Source organism: Gadus macrocephalus, chromosome 5, assembly GCF_031168955.1.
Source record: "Gadus macrocephalus chromosome 5, ASM3116895v1".
Taxonomy (NCBI): domain Eukaryota; kingdom Metazoa; phylum Chordata; class Actinopteri; order Gadiformes; family Gadidae; genus Gadus; species Gadus macrocephalus.
Genome location: NC_082386.1, coordinates 13,195,367 through 13,213,768, shown reverse-complemented (window position 1 = coordinate 13,213,768; position 18,402 = coordinate 13,195,367). Strand labels below are relative to the sequence as shown.

General features: G+C 51.3%; 1 protein-coding gene across 6 annotated transcripts in view; it reads right to left on the bottom strand.

Annotated features, from left to right (window-relative positions):
* kidins220a (kinase D-interacting substrate 220a) overlaps positions 1-18,402 on the bottom strand; it is a 41,418-nt gene that overhangs the window by 17,002 nt on the left and 6,014 nt on the right. For all 6 annotated transcript variants that reach the window (XR_009525847.1, XM_060052479.1, XM_060052483.1 and 3 more), the window contains 19 exons: positions 16,804-16,902; positions 16,552-16,650; positions 16,096-16,194; positions 15,590-15,787; positions 15,242-15,340; positions 13,925-14,023; positions 13,591-13,689; positions 13,082-13,259; positions 12,560-12,724; positions 11,857-12,036; positions 11,204-11,369; positions 10,619-10,770; positions 10,177-10,277; positions 9,546-9,731; positions 8,992-9,132; positions 7,171-7,408; positions 6,632-6,720; positions 4,825-4,969; positions 3,477-3,639 (listed from right to left, as the gene is read on the bottom strand). Coding sequence is in view for 5 of the 6 variants with exons in the window: in XM_060052479.1 (XP_059908462.1) it covers positions 3,477-3,639; positions 4,825-4,969; positions 6,632-6,720; positions 7,171-7,408; positions 8,992-9,132; positions 9,546-9,731; positions 10,177-10,277; positions 10,619-10,770; positions 11,204-11,369; positions 11,857-12,036; positions 12,560-12,724; positions 13,082-13,259; positions 13,591-13,689; positions 13,925-14,023; positions 15,242-15,340; positions 15,590-15,787; positions 16,096-16,194; positions 16,552-16,650; positions 16,804-16,902 (2,696 nt within the window). In the remaining variant the exon portion in view is untranslated. The remainder of the gene's footprint in view (positions 1-3,476; positions 3,640-4,824; positions 4,970-6,631; positions 6,721-7,170; positions 7,409-8,991; positions 9,133-9,545; positions 9,732-10,176; positions 10,278-10,618; positions 10,771-11,203; positions 11,370-11,856; positions 12,037-12,559; positions 12,725-13,081; positions 13,260-13,590; positions 13,690-13,924; positions 14,024-15,241; positions 15,341-15,589; positions 15,788-16,095; positions 16,195-16,551; positions 16,651-16,803; positions 16,903-18,402) is intronic.

The following is an 18,402-nucleotide window of genomic DNA, read 5'->3' as shown; positions in this document are numbered from 1 at the left end:
AAAGAGGAAGGCCCCCAGCCTCATGCCAGCCGGCGCTGAAGAGAAGGCCTCCTGCCTCTTTAAATCTAAACCGCCGCCCCCACCGTTCTTACTAACCTCATTACACCAGCGTGTGTGATGCGTGTCTGGGGACGTACTCTGTTAAAGTGTTTCGTATTTATTTTTAAACGCGAGCGGCGTGTTTCTGAAGAACGCGGCGATCCCCCTCGTCAGCTGTATAATCGATTCACACGACAACAGCAGAGTCCGATCGGAGGTCCGCTGTTCGAACCCACCGAGGGGCTGGCGAGGGTTAGCTGTGCTGCGGCGCACTGAGCGTCCTGCAGAGGAAGAGGAGCCGCCACGGCGTGACTGCGATGCGCTGCGACAGTTGACCTATTAGAGGGCTGACTCACCCCGCGTTCGCTCCACCACTAATACGTTCACTTAGCCATCAGCGCGTGGGGGGGGGGGGGGCAGTACCGCTCCTACAGGAGGGCACGCACAGCGGTGCGAGATACACACATCCGTACCGCATGTTCATGCCACACACACACACACACACACCCGTGCCACGCCACGTACATACATACGAGCATGCACACACACACACACACACACACACACACACACACACACACACACACACACACACACACACACACACACACACACACACACACACACACACACACACACACACACGCGCACAGAAAAAACGTGTGAGCATTCACACACACACACACACACACACACAAGTGCACACCACACACACACACACACACACACACACACACACACACACACACACACACACACACACACACACACACAAGCGTCAACACAGAGATACAAACACACAGCCTCAACTGCCTTTTGGTTTGCTGCTGATAACAGACAAACTCAATCAGGCTAGCCGGAGGCCGCAGCTCAGAATAACAGGCTGGCTCCGGCGTTCACATGGCCTCGTGGTGCGGGGGAATTTACGGATTAGTGCAGATTGTACTCAAGTTAGGTTTGAATAATCAAATAATAAGGTCGCTGAGCGTGGTTTCTCTTGGTTGAGTTGCATGGACAGTACACACTGTCTGACGTTGAGGGGGGGGGGACGTTGGGAGGAAGGAGAGGACTCTCTGGTTGGGAGGAAGGAGAGAGGAAGGAGAGGAGGGAGAGGAAGGAGAGGACTTTCTGGTTGGGAGGAAGGAGAGAGGAAGGAGAGGAGGGAGAGGAAGGAGAGGACTTTCTGGTTGGGAGGAAGGAGAGAGGAAGGAGAGGAGGGAGAGGAAGGAGAGGACTTTCTGTTGGGAAGGCAGGAGAGGACTCTCTGGGAGGAAGGAGAGGACTCTCTGGGAGGAAGGAGAGGACTCTGGTTGGGAGGAAGGAGAGGACTCTGGTTGGGAGGAAGGAGAGAGGAAGGAGTGGACTCTTTGTGAGGAAGGAGATGACTCTCTGGTTGGGAGGAGGAAGGAGATGACTCTCTGGTTGGGAGGGTGGAGAGAGGAAGGAGTGGACTCTTTGTGAGGAAGGAGATGACTCTCTGGTTGGGAGGGGGCCAGAGAGAAGCTCAGCTCCAGCGAGTATCTCTCCAACGAGGAGTAAGAGAAGAGAACGAGGAGCAAAACATTAGAACAAGAGACAAGGACTCTCAGATCACAGGAACACAAAAAAAGAGGAAGAAGGGGGGATAGAAAGAGATGTGAGAGAGAAAGAGAGAGAGGGGGTGGGGGCTTATCTGCTGCAGATCAGCGCCAGAGATAAGGGCTACAGGCGAGGCGTCCCTGTTTAGCCCCGTTTGAGGCTTCCTGTCATCATCATTAGGGCCGGCCCTTAGATGGCTGCGGCAGAACCACTGCAGCCCTCTGCTCAGATAACCAGCGAGGGGGAGATAAGCCCGGGCAGGACCGTTGGTAACGAGCAGTGCTGCAGCCGCAGCGCGGCCTCACGCGAGGTCGACTGCAGCTCTGTGGTGGAGCCCAGCAGTGGACCACACTCCTCTGCATATGTTAAACCGTTAGCCCGTTCTTCTTCTCTTTCAACCACACCGTTAGAACGTTGAAGTCTGGTGGAAAAACCCTAGCCGTAGACAACGTTTAAGATGGAGTCACGCTCGAACGAGAAAAGACATCCGATCCAGATAGTGATAAAGAGAGGACGCGCGTCGATGTGTTCACCGACGAGGCCCTGTGGCGCTGGCCGCTCCGCTCAAACCCTAAACGCTTGCGACAGCGTATAAACATCACTCTGGGACGCTATAGAAATAGCAAACCAGGCCAGGCGATGCCTGCGCATCATCACCACTGAGGCTCTAGCAGTTGGAGCAGCGGGCTAACCAGTCAGGGTGCGTCGCTGTTAGCATCACAGAGCGCTTGGGTGTGTGTTTGCTGTTAGCAACACAAGAGCGATTGCGTGTGTGTGTGTGTGTGTGTGTGTGTGTGTGTGTGTGTTTGTGTTTGCTGTTAGAATTACACAGAGCGATTGGGTGATTGCATATGTGTGTGTTTGCTGTTAGCATTACAGAAAGTGCTTGGAGCGTTGTGTGTGTGTATGTGTGTATGTGTATATGTGTATATGTGTGTTTGTGTGTGTGAGCATCACGGGGAGCAATGGGGTGTGTGTTAGAGGAGAGGGGGGGTGCTTCTGACTCAGGCTGGCCGAGCGGCTGACAGTAAGCGCCTGTGACACTTCTCTGCCGCGGGAGTCCCAGGCGCTAGTGTATTGTGACAGAGTGCAACCTTTAAAGGCCAGCCACTGATGAACAACAGCTCCCAGATCAGACGACCGGCCTGCTACCGCCCTCCACTTCTCATGCATGGCAACCGCCGCAGAAACAAACACGCTGTCGTCTGATGCTCTTTATCCTCCTACCGGCCGTGTTCGGGCCTGACTCGGGGCCTGTGAAGCCTAACGTAAAGGCCCCATAAGTTGGAAGTGGCATTTAAAAAAAGGCTGCTTTGAATCACTCACTAATGGGTTTTATATACAAACGGGTGATTTGTACACAATCACCATTTATATTGCGTATTATGATCAATTACAAGACCTCTTAATCTACGGCCTTTTGTGGTTTGGCTCCATGAGCCCCTGGCAGTGACTGTAAGACCAGTGTTCCCTGTGCTGAGATATAGAGCTTATACTGCCATCTACTGACCATGTTTGATAGAAGCAGCTTTGAAGTGATAGAGACAGTGATGGGCGATGCCATAGAACCAGTATTAAAGCAATAATGCACACAAATATACAAAAGGATTGGTTTGGGCTAGAAACTTAAATATTTCCTTGCTTGAGGGCAAGAGTATATGTGCTTTGGTTGATTAGTTTGTACATCTCCCTGAAAAGTCAAAGTAGGATGAGGAGATACAGAGAGAGTGAGTGAGAGAGTGAGAGAGTGAGAGAGTGAGTGAGTGAGTGAGTGAGTGAGTGAGTGAGTGAGTGAGTGAGTGAGTGAGTGAGTGAGTGAGTGAGTGAGTGAGTGAGTGAGTGTCCGTGTGTGTTTGTACCTCTCGTAGATGCTCTTCAGAGAGACCTGGTCCGAGACGCCGTCGGTCTCCTCCAGGAACAGGATGATCCAGGACGTCCTGTACGGCCACTCCTCCGTCAAGTTGATCCACGACGCCAGCCGGTCCCAGTTAAAGATGATCTGATTGGCTCTCAGCAGACGACCTACCAGGGACAGAGTCGGGGATTGGCTCTTGTGGGAACACCGATGGGCTAGGCCTCACGCTGCAGCTCTACACTCTAATGTGTTTGGGATGGATGCATGGATTCTACTAGTAGCGTTAATGACGGCGAGCACGCTAGGCAATGGCCCCTCGAGTTAGCTCCATTCCATACTACATACTGTTTCCTGTTGAACAGATAACTTTTAAACCAATTAAGCTCAGTCCCAGTTTTTCAATAATTTACTTCCTTCTTCTTTTAACAGTTTTTTTTATAACCAGGTCACAGATCCATAGTCATCAGACCAGATCTGTAGATCTCCTTCACCGGCAATTTTTCAGAACAAATCTGGGGCAGTTTTCTATTAGGGACAGAGGTCCAGTCGTTTGGAACAGTTTTCCAGCTACTCTACGTAAACACTCATCTTTAGCTACTTTCAAAAAATACCTTAAAATGTACCTAATTTTAAAAGCCTATGATAATATGATCAACTGAATGTATGCTGTATTGTCTTTTTGCTTGTTAGTTATATCTTTACTTTGCTTTTTTACTTTTACTCAAATGTATTCTCATTTTTGTAAAATGACTTTGTAGTTGTTTTATCTCTATAATTTTACTTTTGTTTGTCTTTTCTTTTCTTTTACTTTATTTTCTTTACCTTATTGTATTTTAATGTCAGGTGGACATCCTTAATAAGCCCTTCGGGGTTTCTTTTGTCCCACCCGTGCATCTATGTATGTCTATGCAAATCTTCTTGCCTTTTTTAATCTTGTTTATTTGCACAAATAAAAACTAAACTAAACTAAACCTCAGAGTACCCCTGGGTGGAGGTGGAACCTCAGAGTACCCCTGGGTGGAGGTGGAACCTCAGAGTACCCCTGGGTGGAGGTGGAACCTCAGAGTACCCCTGGGTGGAGGTGGAACCTCAGAGTACCCCTGGGTGGAGGTGGAACCTCAGAGTACCCCTGGGTGGAGGTGGAACCTCAGAGTACCCCTGGGTGGAGGTGGAACCTCAGAGTACCCCTGGGTGGAGTTGGAACCTCAGAGTACCCCTGGGTGGAGGTGGAACCTCAGTGTACCCCTGGGTGGAGGTGGAACCTCAGTGTACCCCTGGGTGGAGGTGGAACCTCAGTGTACCCCTGGGTGGAGGTGGACGGAGGAGGAGTGGGTGGAGGAGCGGTGTGTTACCCGTGACGGAGACGATGTTGAGCAGCCTCCTCATGGTCTGGGGGCTGATGTCGCTGAACCAGTCCTCGGTCACCAGCAGCTTGGTGAGGTCGAAGGACATCTGGCGCGTCAGCGTGCGCTGCATCTGACGCCGCCGGTACGTGTCCTGGGGAACCGAGGGCTCAACGTCACACTACTGATATCAACATGGATGATTGATCAGTAACAATCAGGTCCCAGGAGCTGCAGGCCTTATGACAAAGAGAGGCTAGATGATCATTAACATGAACTTATATAAAATGAGTCTTCATGTATTCCAGCTCTATATTTTTCCATTTCATGCGTCAACAGCGTAGAAATGTTTCTATTTTGGCGGTGAGGAGGTCTGAGAAGTTCCCCTCCAGCTACGGGTGAGACGTTCCCCCTCCCTCTACGGACTGAGATGTTCCCATCGGGGCCATGAGGCAGATGCGTGTGAGTCTGGGTCTGGCTCCAGGCTCGTGACTCCGGTCTTGTGACCTCTCTGCTGCAGTGAGTCAGACCCGGGGAGGTTCACCGTGCAGAAGATACAGCAGACCACTGACACACACGTGCTCATCACTGCCAGTAATTAGCAGGCTTTGAGTGAGAGGGAGCGAAACGACAGCATGTTGTTCTTTGATTAAAGGGGGGACGGGGGGCGGGGAGTGCACAAACAAACAAGACGGCGAGAGGAGGGGGGGGGGAGGGGGGGGGGTGATGGCAGCGGAGACACTTAGGCCCCCGCCAGCAGCCCCTGGTGCCAGTGTTTTGTCACCAGACCCACCGCTGCTAAGCCCAGTCATTAGGATGGGCCGCCGCAGCAGGGAGATAAACAGCCATTACATCAATTACCCCCGCTCTCAGGCCGCACAGCCAGGAACCCCCCGCCACCTCCCTCTATCACCCTGTCTCTCCTCATCTCTCTCACCCCATCTCTCTCTCTCAACCCGTCTCTCTCTCCCCCTCGCTTCATCACACCCTGTCTCTCTCAGATCTCTCACACCCTGTCTCTCGCACACACACCGTCTCTCCCACGCCCTGTCGCACTCTGTCTCCATGTCTCTCTCCGTCTCTCGCGCACACCGCGTCTCTCACACACCCCGTCTCTCTCCCTCTCTCACACACCCCGTCTCTCTCCCTCTCTCACACACCCCGTCTCTCTCCCTCTCTCACACACCCCGTCTCTCTCCCTCTCTCACACACCCTGCCGCTCTTCCGCCACCCCTCCCTCAAACCCCGTCTCTCTCTCTCTCTCTCTCTCTCTCACACACCCTGTATCTCTCTCCCACCCTGTCTCTCTCTCCCACCCTGTCTCTCTCCCTCTCTCTCCTTCTATCTCTCTGACACCCCGTCTCTCTTTCCCTCACTCTCTCTCTGTCTCCCTCTCTCTCTTTTCACACCCTGTCTATCTCTCTGTCGCTCTCGCTCCGTCCCCCTCTCTTTCAGGGTGTATGAGAAGGTTATACGGGGTCAGAAGAGTTCTCCTCCCTCGCTCTGTCTGCAGCCCTCCTCACTACAGGGCTGAAGTGATCAACAGGCCGATGGACTCAGTGTGTTCTATTGAGCTAGCGTGCGACGCGCCGGCACAGCTAGGGTGGGGTTGGAAGAGCTGTGTCATGTAGCGCTGTGTTTTGCCCAGTAATTTATGACCAGCATTGTGTTTGCTGTTGTTCATCGTTAATGCCCCTGAGAGTCTCCCTGGAGGTCATGCTGTGTTTACGAGTGTCTCCTCTGTTCTGCGGGTGAGTGTATATCATAAGGTCTAAATACGGGGAGGAGGAGAAAGGCTTTGTGTGTTTTCATTTACTCTGCGGTTTAAGGCGTTCTTGCTGCCAAACTTGGCCTGGTCTGTGATGCTGCTCTGGGACAGCTTCCGGTCCATGTCCTCCATCAACCCTGGAGACGAGGAAGAGAACGGGGTAAACACATAAATAATTCAGTTACTACCTACGCAAATGGTATATGAAGTCTTGTTATTACATGTAGCTATGTGCTTAAGTGTTTCTGTCTGTCTGTCTGTCTGTGTCGATGTGTCCGTCTCTGTGTGTGTGTGTGTGTGTGTGTGTGTGTGTGTCCGTCTCTGTGTGTGTGTGTGTGTGTGTGTGTGTGTGTGTGTGTGTGTGTGTGTGTGTGTGTGTGTGTGTGTGTGTGTGTGTGTGTGTGCGCGCGTGCGTGTGTGTGTGTGTGTGTTTTTCGTTGTGTGCGTCTGTCGGTGTGTGTGCCTGTGTCTGTGCTTAAATGTATGTGTGCTTAAGTGTGTGTGTGTGTGTGTCCGTGTGTGCGTCGGTGTGGGTGTGCATCTGTTTGTGTCTGTTGGCGTGCGTGCGTGTTGACATGCGCGCGTACCCTCAGCCGGCAGCACGTCTCCGTTGGTGGGCGTGGCCATGCAGAGCTTCTTGGCGGAGCTCAGCCCCCGGCTGTTCAGGAAGACGGGCAGGTGGACGATGTTCCTCATGTAGTCGTGGCCGTTGATGTTGGAGTCCCGCAGGACGCTGTTCAGGTTCTGGTTGATGGCCTTGATGATGATGTGGGGGTCGCTGGCGAAGATGGAGATGAAGGGGCCCTTGGAGAACAGGACCCGCACCTGGGGGAGGGAGGGGGAGAAGGGGAGAGAATGAGAGATGAAGGAGAAAGAGCACTGGTCACCATCCTGGAGTCGACTGCGATGGTGATCAGGCTGATCATACGTGAGCGTTGTGACTGCTGCAGAGCAACACCGGTTTCATCAATCATCGTTTTGAAAGTTTGATGTCAAGCAGCGTTACACACCCTTAACTGATCCAACCATGGCTCACTTCAGCCTCTAACACCCATCCCTCTCATAATACATCTCATAAAGTATTATTTTTAAGTGCCAGGACGTACAACACACAATGGGTGCGTACATTAAGTGCCAACGGTTGCACGCTCGGGGAGGGGGGTTTTCCACTGCGCTCTGTAAACACAACAACAATCTCAGATCAAGCGTGATCCGCGGCCTCGCTTATGAATGAATGCAAAGATACCGCAGATGCTGCGGTATCTTTGGATTAACACATAAAAACACTCATAATGTCGTTCTAATGATTTGATATAATTCGACTTTAGAGACAGCCCGAGGGGCTCCCAGAGGAGTACTGATAGCAGCAGCTCACAATGAGAGGGTGGTTTGGGTCGAGCGGAGGCCCTCAGACAGGAGACGCTTTCATGAGGAGAAGCGCGAGGTGCTTTCCGGGAAGAGCAGATTCGATTAGTGTGCAGGACGCTGCCCCCACCGCTGAGAATTACTCCAGCAAATAACAACATTTGCCAGAGGGAAATTCCATCCCTGCAGCTTTTAGAGGGGATCTGAACTGGTAGGGGGCCGGTTGGGCCCACTGTGAAGACACTCTGGGGAGGGGGCTACTCTAGGAGCCTGCCTGACCTGGGGAGGGGGGCCCTGTAGGAGCCTGTCTGAGCTGGGGAGGGGGCCCCTGTTGGAGCCTGTCTGACCTGGGGAGGGGGGCCCTGTAGGAGCCTGCCTGACCTGGGGAGGGGGGCCCTGTAGGAGCCTGTCTGAGCTGGGGAGGGGGCCCCTGTAGGGGCCTTTCTGAGCTGGGGAGGGGGCCCCTGTTGGAGCCTGTCTGAGCTGGGGAGGGGTGCCCGGTAGGAGCCTGAATGAGTTCGGGAGGGGGGCCCGGTAGGAGCCTGTCTTAGGCTCCGGCTCTAATTCAGGCATTGAAATATATTATATAAAAATATTTGTGTGGAAAGACTAATGATAATTCAAAGCAATCATAGCCAGCTATGAATTGGGGCAAGCACTGCTAAATAGTGAACAACAATACAGATCTAAATGTTAGTTGTAGTTAGGACTTGGCTTGGCTTCTGACGATCCTCATTCCAGCAGATCGCAGCCTGGAGCCTGGCCAATCAGGGATCAATTTATGCTTTTAAGCCCATGATTTTCTCTCGGATATTGAATAATGTCATCATTATATTTGAAATACCGGTTTGTCCAATTTGATCAGGGTTATTTTTTATTTTGAGGATTTTGATTGTGTTTTTTCAGTGTTTGGGCTCTTGGCCAGGCCCTTACTGTAAGAGAGGATATGTTCTCAATGGTCTCCTTTGAGATCGGTTGAACTGAAAAAATAAATCTCCTAAAAAAACACAAAAAAAAGACACAAAGACAAGATGTCCGCTGACCGTATCCAGCATCTGCAGCACGCGGTCCTGCTCGCAGGCGTCCAGCCCGTCGATGATCACCGCCATGCGCGTCTGGTTCTCCGTGAAGCCGTCGATGGTCTTGGCCATTTTGGACATCAGCTCCACCTCCTGCTTGAGAACCTAGAGGGGGAGAATTTGTTTACGGAAGCACGTGGTAGACAGCTCCTCCTCATAACCCCTCTCGGTGTGTCCCCCTCTCCCGTGTCTCCCTCTCCTGTGTCTCCCCCTCTCCCGTGTCTCCCCCTCTCCTGTGTCTCCCCCTCTCCAATGGTTCCCCCTATCCTGTGTTCCTCCTGTGTCTCCCCTCTCCCCTGGTTCCCCCTCTCCCGTTTCTCCCCCTCTCCTGTGTCTCCCCCTCTCCCGTGTCTCCCCCTCTCCTGTCTCTCCCCCTCTCCCCTGGTTCCCCCTCTCCCGTGTCTCCCCCTCTCCCATGTCTCCCCCTCTCCTGTCTCTCCCCCTCTCCCGTGGTTCCCCCTCTCCCATGGTTCCCCCTCTCCTGTGTTCCTCCTAGGGCTCCCCCTCTCCCTTGGTACCTTCATGAAGCCTTCGCTCTTGAGCGCGTTCAGGTTGTTGGCGGCGCGGTGCAGCCTCTTCCTCTGGGAGTTGAGGACCGAGTCGGCCACCTGCCACCAGGTCCTGACGTTGAGCAGCAGGGCAAGGCCCACCACGCTGGCCATGCCGATCAGCACCGCGTTCACCGTCAGGTTCAGCGGGTCCACCTGAGGGTCAGCAGCCAATCACAGCGGGTCAAGACGCAGTCGTACCGAGACGCCAGAGCTGGGACATGTTCCACTGGGAACCACAGACAGCAGTAAATCTGCTGATCATTGATCCGATAAAGGTCTCAAACTCTGATGTGAGCACATGGAGAGAATGGAGGAAAGGGATGTGTAGTATGGGGGTCTTAAGAAGTTATAATTTAATCAAATTCAACTGGATGAACCACGTCATCTCTTAAGCAATATGAGGCAAGTATTACACATGCAGCTCGAAAACAAAAACACCCCTAATAGGATTTAGGAGTGAGTGATTCAATAAGGACCTCTCATTGGGAAGGCAGCCCAACACTCTTTAAAGATGCATTCTACTCTCACTGTGCCGTCTTCCCCTCGCTATAACCCGCTCCTCCTCCTCCTCCTCCTCCTCTTCCTCAGGGGGACCTACCTTGAAGATGGCGAGCAGGGCAAGGCCGGTGAGCAGACAGCCCAGCGCCACGACAAACAGCACGAAGGACGGCACGCAGCACGTCTTCTTCCACTTCTTACCTGGGGAGGGACACGAGAGAAGAAGGTGACAGGAATACACAGAATAGGTGGCAGCGCCAGAAGCCTTTTCTTGGAGGATTAAGGGAGGCAGGTCCATTTGAGTGTGAGTTGAAGGCATTAGGATAAGCTAAGGAAGGAGTGAGAGAGGCGTGATCCTACTCAAGCACACGTCGTGTCAACATTTATGTACTAAATGTAATGCACACGTTTGGTACTTTTCTACTAAATGTTGGCGATGCAACAGCAAACAAGGCCTGTCGTAGCTAGTAACACACACATTGAGTTACACAGTAAGAACATGTGGACTGTGTTTTGGGGTGGAGGGTCAGGATGAGTCTCACCTTGGATGTCATCGTTCTTGAAGACCCTGAAGAGCCGGGTGGCCATGAAGCCAAACTCCCGCTCGCAGGCGTCAGAGAGGGTGGCGACCATCTCCGCCATGGAGGTCTCCCCGCCCACGCTGGACAGCCGGTTGTAGTCAGTGAAGAGGAACCTGTTGGCGTGGGATACACAGACGATGGGGTCAGAGGCCCGGGTTCAGGGATGAGAGGTGGGGGCATTATCAGGGTCTAACCCCAAGCCAATCCCCCCAGGGCTGTCGAGTCACGAGTGAACTCGTAACAAAACCTTGTTGACAAGTTCCTGTTGATACTACTCTGGATGATGAATTTAATTAATACAGATAAAGAGAGATATAGATTGGAGAGAGAATGGAATAATCTATTAATGGAATAAATAATAAAAATGTCAATCTTAAAAATGAACTTCCTTAAATCAAATCGCTGCGCTAGTGTGTTTTTGCATAGTGTGTGCATGCGTGCGTGAGTGTCAAGTGTGTGTGTGTGTGTGTGTGTGTGTGTGTGTGTGTGTGTGTGTGTGTGTGTGTGTGTGTGTGTGCGTGTGCGTGTGTGTGTGAGGGTCCTCACCTGACGGGCAGGGCGCGGGTGGTCTGCTCTGGCAGCTCGGGCGGGTTGACGAACATGAGTTTGAGCAGCAGCTCCAGGTAGCCCACCTGGCGGGCCAGCCGCGTGCTGATCACCCACGCCCAGTTCCAGCTCTCGCCCTCGCGCCGGCCCCCAAAGAACACGAGCACTGCAGGGGGCAGGGGGACGATCAGCGCAGGAGTCAGCAATCTCACCCAGTGACAGATGAGGTCATCACATTACAGATGAGGTCATCATTACAGATGAGGTCATCATTACAGATACAACAACCAATTAGAGTCCAGTAAGTCAACTGCAGGTGAGGAGGTCGCCTGTGATTGGCCGCTGCGCTACTTGATGGTGTTCTGGTTCAGCTCTAATGGTCTCATGTTCTATTGTTGCGTTATGCTGCCCTCTAGTGGGCACAGCATGACTGACTAAAATCTAAATTGCCGTCATAGTTATTTTCCATTCCATCATTGTGAACATGCACATTTTTGTGCCCATTTTAAGATTGTATATCAACATTGTTGTACATTTTAGTATTTTAATAAGCATTATTAAAAGGTATTATCGGAGGAATTTACGATTCCGGTAATTTACGATTCCTCTATCAGACACCCCGCCCCCCCCGGAGCCACACCCCTCCAGCTCACCGAAGAAGATGTAGAGCAGGGTGAGGAGGCTGAGGGAGACGGCGATGGCGAGCTTGGGGTCCCCCGTGAAGCCCAGGACCAGCGCCACGGAGCCGCACAGCAGGAGGGTGAGGAAGACCACCAGCCAGGAGAACTGGAACAGAGGCTCGATCTGCTGGCCCGCAAACGTCTTCATCTCGTCTGGGGGGCCGGGGACATGGGGAGGGAAGGGGCTTTGGTGCATATGCGTTCATCTTCAAGTCATCTTACTACTACGGTTACTACTACATTATATCATACAGGATATGTCGATACACACACACACACACACACACACACACACACACACACACACACACACACACACACACACACACACACACACACACACACACACACACACACACACACACACACACACACACACACACACTCATACATACATACATACATACATACATACATACATACATACATACATACATACATACATACATACATACATACATACATACATGTGTGTGTGCATATACATACATATACACACACACACATACTTTTTCTTTTGCTTTTTTATCAATTATCAATTGGATGTGTTTTTATTATTATGCGGATGCCCCTTTTCCCGGTAGTATGGAGGAACTATGAACACTGCCCACTGGACCACCCTCTCTGGACCAACCCTCCCATCCCCTGCTGGGACCGGCCTGAGTCTCTCTCTCACCCTCAAGCTTCTTGAGCAGGAAGGACTTGCCGCTGCCCCACTGGGCGTACAGCCCCACACAGATGGGCGGCTGCATGGTGGGCTCGCTCAGGATGTCCGCCAGGGCGCTGCTGTACAGGTCGTAGCCCAGCATGTCCCCGTCCGACTCAGATGGGGAGAGGTGCTCTGGAAGGGGAGAGGGGGAGGGAGGGAGGAGGGGGAGGGATGGAGGGGGAGGGGAGGAGGGGGAAGGATGGAGGAGGTGAGGGAGAGAGGGGGAGGGAGAGGGAGGGAGGGATGGAGGAGGGATGAAGGAGGGGGAGGGAAGGAGGAGGGGGAGGGATGAGGGGGAAGGGAGGAGGAAGGAAGGAGGGGATAAGAAAAAATAAGTGTAGAAGATAAGAGAGGGAGAGAGAGAGCATGGTGGATGGGAGGGAATGAAGGAGGAACAGATGCACAGGGAAGATAAGGACAAGATCAGTTAAGAAACAAGCACCATAACTTCTTCTCATTCCAGATGTTTCAGGGGCCCTCTGCTCTTACTGGCTCCGAAGATCTGCGTGAGGATGCTCTTCTGGTGGGTGCAGTCGATGTTGTAGGGCGTCTCCCCGGCCTTGTTGGGCCGGTACAGCAGGCGGCCATCTTTAGGGTTCCTCAGCAGCAACTCGGCCAGCTTACGGCTCCGCCCCCGGATGGCGATGTGAAGGGGCGTGTCTCCTTTCTGTAGAACACACAGAACCAAAGGCAATAGAAGAGACGGTGAACTGATATTGAACATGCAAAGCATCCTTAGGTGTACTTATATAATTTCCAACTATTTTCACCTTTAACCTATCACAAGTTTGTTATTTTTTAATATTAAAAAGCCAAGCATAAAAAACAATTTGATACAATGATAAAACAAAATCAGAAATTTGTAGTTCATAATCGTATGTTACGTTAAAGAAAAATTGAGACCCAGATGGAGGCATGTCTTGCTATAGTCAGAACCCACCACACTCATATCTTTACTACAGTAGTCATCAGAAAAGTGAGGATATTCGGAGGACTACCTTGTCCACCGCGGACACCTTGGCCCCCTTATCCAGCAGCAGCTCCACCACCTCAATGTTCCTCATCTTGGTGGCTTTGATGAGGGGAGTCTCTGCCTCCTGGGACACACACACACACACACACACACACACACACACACACACACACACACACACACACACACACACACACACACACACACACACACACACACACACACACAGTAAAACAGTGAGTGTATAGCTGGCTTTAGCTGCTTACATCCAAGTCCCTTAATGTGTTTATTTTATTCTTGCCTAAAGGAGGATGAGGAGGAATGAAGAGTGTTGTGTGTTGAGTTTCCCAGGGGATTACCTTGGTGCAGCTCTCTGTGTCCGGGTTACACTGCAGGATGTCTCTGACCATGGTGGCGTTGCCTTTCTCCACCGCCCAGTAGAGGGCAGTCTTTCCATCCTGGGAGGAGATGGAAGACGGTTCGACATTAAGACCAATGATGGCACAGTACAACAAGGGCCCATAGAAAATATCTGGCTACCAATGGGTTCATCTTGTTAGAATACATAAAAAAAAAGGTAGAAAAATACTTAATTATAATAGTAAAAACCCTATATATAAAATTGCGTTAGCCTCATAGCATAATTGCCTAAGTCATATTTTAAGGTTCATCTTTTATTTAGCGTAAAAGAAGCCTCAGTCAAATAGATGACTTATGCAGATAGAGATTATGGAATCTAAAAAGCATTCTAATTGGCTTAGGATATAGCCAATGAGGCAAAGTGAATCAGCAGCATTAGGAGAGTAGAGTTAGGTTAGATAGTTAACGATGGTTAACTATCGAACCTTTTTGCATTGTGTCCCCAGCAGCCGTGCTGAGTGATAACTGAGGTGCACTATGTGACACATGGGAGGGATCAGGCCGTAGAGCTGGTTGACTGGTACCCGGGAGGTTGCTAGTTTGAACATCCTCCTAGCGTCGAGTGTCGAGGTGTCCCTGAGCAAGACACGGCGGTGTGTGAATGTGTATGTGTGCATGAATGGTTGGATTTTAGCCAATATTTGAAACGCTTTGAGTGCCCATTGTTTTGAAAGGTTTATTTTGCAGGGCTGAATGCAGTGGCGCTACCAGTCCACCGGGGGCACCACACCACTGGGGCACGCATGCATCCTTATCTTAACACTTGATTTACTTTTTAAAAAGAAGAATGTGTTGTGGCAGACGCCAGGGAGGAGTGAGGGGAGTGGTAGGTCTGGCAACCTGCTGGCTCCACCCCCAAGCCATATATGGGTTAGGACAGGCAGGATCTGTGTGAGCGCCTGGCAGTGTGGTACGCCCAGAGAGAGAGAGAGAGAGAGAGACAGGTGGAAGGTGTTTGACGGACGATAGCATAAAGGAGGTGGATGTCCCTTTCCCACCCTGGTTTTCATTTACTCCAGTGCAGAATGGTAAATAAACCATTCTGCACTGGAACTGCTGTGTGTTGTGTCATTTATCTACTCAACTTGGTAGCGTGGAAACCCCACACCCACTGGCCCGCTACAGTGTGAACCCAGGAGGAAAGGTCAGAGACATAGTGACATCGATACTGGGAGCAGTGCTGGTGTGTGATACAACCAAGCTCCCAGTCTCCATCCCAGTGGACTCAGATCTAGCAGGGCGGGGTCAGGACTCACCTGGCCGCGGACGTCGATGTCTGCGTATTTGTTCAGCAGGGCTCGGACGATCTCGACGTGGCCTCCTCTGACGGCTCCGATCAGCATGGTCTCCCCACTCTGGAGGGAGACAGAGAGGACACGTTAGACCCCGTTAGACACCCACATCCCATTTTAAGGCGTTAAGGGGTCTGATGCTAGACTCAGTGATGGGTTGTTGCTAGGGGGTCTGATATTAGACTAGGTGTTGTGGTCTCACATCCCATTTAAAGGTTAAGGGGTCGGATATTAGACTCAGTGTTGGGTCACTCACATCCTATTTAAAGCTTGTTAAGGGTTCAGTGTGGGGTCGTTGTTGAGGGGTCTCACCCGGTCGGTGATGTTGACGTAGGTGCCTGCGTCCAGCAGGTCTTGGACGATGCCGGTGTGGCCTTCCTTGGCTGCGATGGCGAGGGCCGTGTTGCCGTCCTTGTCCGTCATGTTGACGTTGGGGTTCCTCTTGAGCAGCTCCTTCACCACGTCCGTGAAGCCCCCCTTCACGCCCACGATCAGCGCCGTCATGGAGTTCTGAGGAGACCGCAGGGTGGTTACAGCCTGTAGTAAGCTTCACTAGAAACTATCTGTTCATAACATCTTAGCATTTAACAATGTCTCACTAGTGCAGATGTATTAGAAGTCAACAGAAAATGAGGGTGTGGCTGGACCCTCTCATAGCAAACAGAAGTTCATGTGTCATTTTTTAATGCATGCCTATGGTTTTTATGGAAGGAAATGGATGCCTAACTAAACAGTAAATACCACAAATACAGATCAGTGAGTTCGTCCTGAACGAGCAGCAGAGACTGAACAGACCACACGACGGCGAAACAACGTACCGCCCCCTCCTGGTCCACGTCCGCGCCGTTGGCCAGCAGGTGCATGACGCTGTCGTAGTGGCCCTTCCTGGCCGCCCAGATCAGCGGGGTGGTGCCGTACTGAGGAGAGGACCAGAGAGACTCAACCACAGGACACACGCCTGGCTCATGGTTTCACTTTAGGAGGTCTATCCAGATCCACAATAGAACAATTTAAGATAAACCGAAAACAGGCCCTCACACTCCTCATAAAGGTGGATAGTCAGGGACCTTATGTGTCCTCATAAGGTGGGTAGTGAGGTTCCTTATGGGTCCTCATAAGAAGGAGTGTGAGGTACCTTAGGGGTCCTCATAAAGGCTGAGTGTGAGGTACCTTATGGGTCCTCATAAGAAGGAATGTGAGGTACCTTAGGGGTCCTCATAAAGGCTGAGTGTGAGGTACCTTAGGGGTCCTCATAAAGGCTGAGGTTGAGGTACCTTGTCGGAGCAGTTGACCTTGGCCCCGTGCTGCAGCAGGAGATGGACGATCTCCCCGTGGCCGCGCCCGGCCGCCCAGATGATGGGGTACACGCTGTACTGTGGGACAGAAGACAGACTCACTACCTAGCGGTAACCAGGGCCTGGCTGTATACATCGTAAGTCCTGTCCCGGCTAGAGCCATTTACCATCCAGCAAACACTTTTCCAACCGATTAATACATGTCCTAAAGGTTGGGGTAAGGTCCAGTACCTGGCCTGTGATGTTGGGGTTGGCTCCTTTGTCCAGCAGCATCTGGGCCACGGGGGTGCGGCCCTTATAGGCGGCCCACATCAGAGCGCTCCATCCCCCCTGTGAACACAAAGCAGTCTCATGACGACGATGTGGAACATTTGGTTTGGGGGTTAAAGTACGTGCACTACAGGATCGCATTTCCTTTTCTAGGCATTTTTCCATGAACTGCGAGGTAGTTGCAACATTCATTTTAATGAATGACGTATAAATGAATGATGAAATGTGATCTTTGAATACAAGCGCTGAATCAGTGCATAAAATCAAACAAGAGAACACTATGACCACACAGAACGGCGTTTCACACTTATCCAGGTCTCAGGCAGGTGAGTTATTAGCAAATAAGGCGGCAGGAAAAACTGTTGCTAGTGTGTATTTATGGTGGATGTGAAACCTTTTCCAGTGAGCCAGCCGCAGTTGCGGCCCACTGTGGTCGGGCTGTAATCTGTCATTACAGGGCTGCAGGCTCTGAGTCACGCCCCCTACAGCCTTACTCAGCTCCTCTATAAGGGACTGAGCTGCTGACTCACAATCATGCGAGCTACTCGCATGAAAACATGTCCTCCAATAGACAGTAGGGTCAGATATGTATGGTTTATTCTTCGCTTGAATGCCATCCGAGCTCAATTTAATGGCTACTACTTGCTCTGATTAATGTGCACTTTATGGCCCCTCGCGTGTGTCTCCAACTCGCAACCCTCAACACATATCATACAAATATATTACATGGGTACATTTGCTCAACAACACTCATGCTACATGGCTAATAGTCCTTGTTGTACCGAAAGCGATATACCTTATTTTCTCTAACTTCGGACTAATGTAAGTAGGTCGCTTTGGATAAAAGCGTCTGCTAAGTGCCCTAAATGTAAAAGTCAAATGTAACTGTAATAGTCCAGTGACTAAAGAGACATGTACACGTATGCAGGAGCTTAGTATTTGGGCTGATCTGTAGTGCTCCGTAGCTCCCTGTGATGCCGGGCCATCCGGAGTTCATTTAATGGGATTACGAGCAGAGAGAGCATCCGCAGGAAGGTAATGTCATCCTGCGGCCGTCTCTAGACTAATGGATATGGCCTCATCCCAACGAGGACAGAGACCATTACAGGCAACAGGAACTACCGTCTAGTAATAAGCCAGAAGTATTACAAGCAAGAATAAAGTAGCACAAAACATGCCCTCCTGTGCTGCTGTTTTGTGAAAATGTTAAAATATTTTTTGTAAAGCTTAACCTTTTGTAAAACGATTGCGCAAACATGCAGTGTTTCTGTGAAGTTAGCTTTTATAAACTAAAGTTCAAATCAACTTTAAAGAGTGTTTGGTCTTCAAACCCCTCAGCGTCTCCCTAGCCTCCGGCAAGCAGCAATCCTCCTGGTACTCTCCCTAGGCTCATCGTCGCCCTAGCACCCAGGCGGCAGGAATCCTCCTGGTACTATCTGTAGCCTCATCGTCTCCCTAGCACCCAGCCAGCAGCAGTATTCCTGGTACTCCCTGTAGCCTCATCGTCTCCCTAGCAACCAGGCAGCAGCAGTATTCCTGGTACTCCCTGGTCCAGGAGGA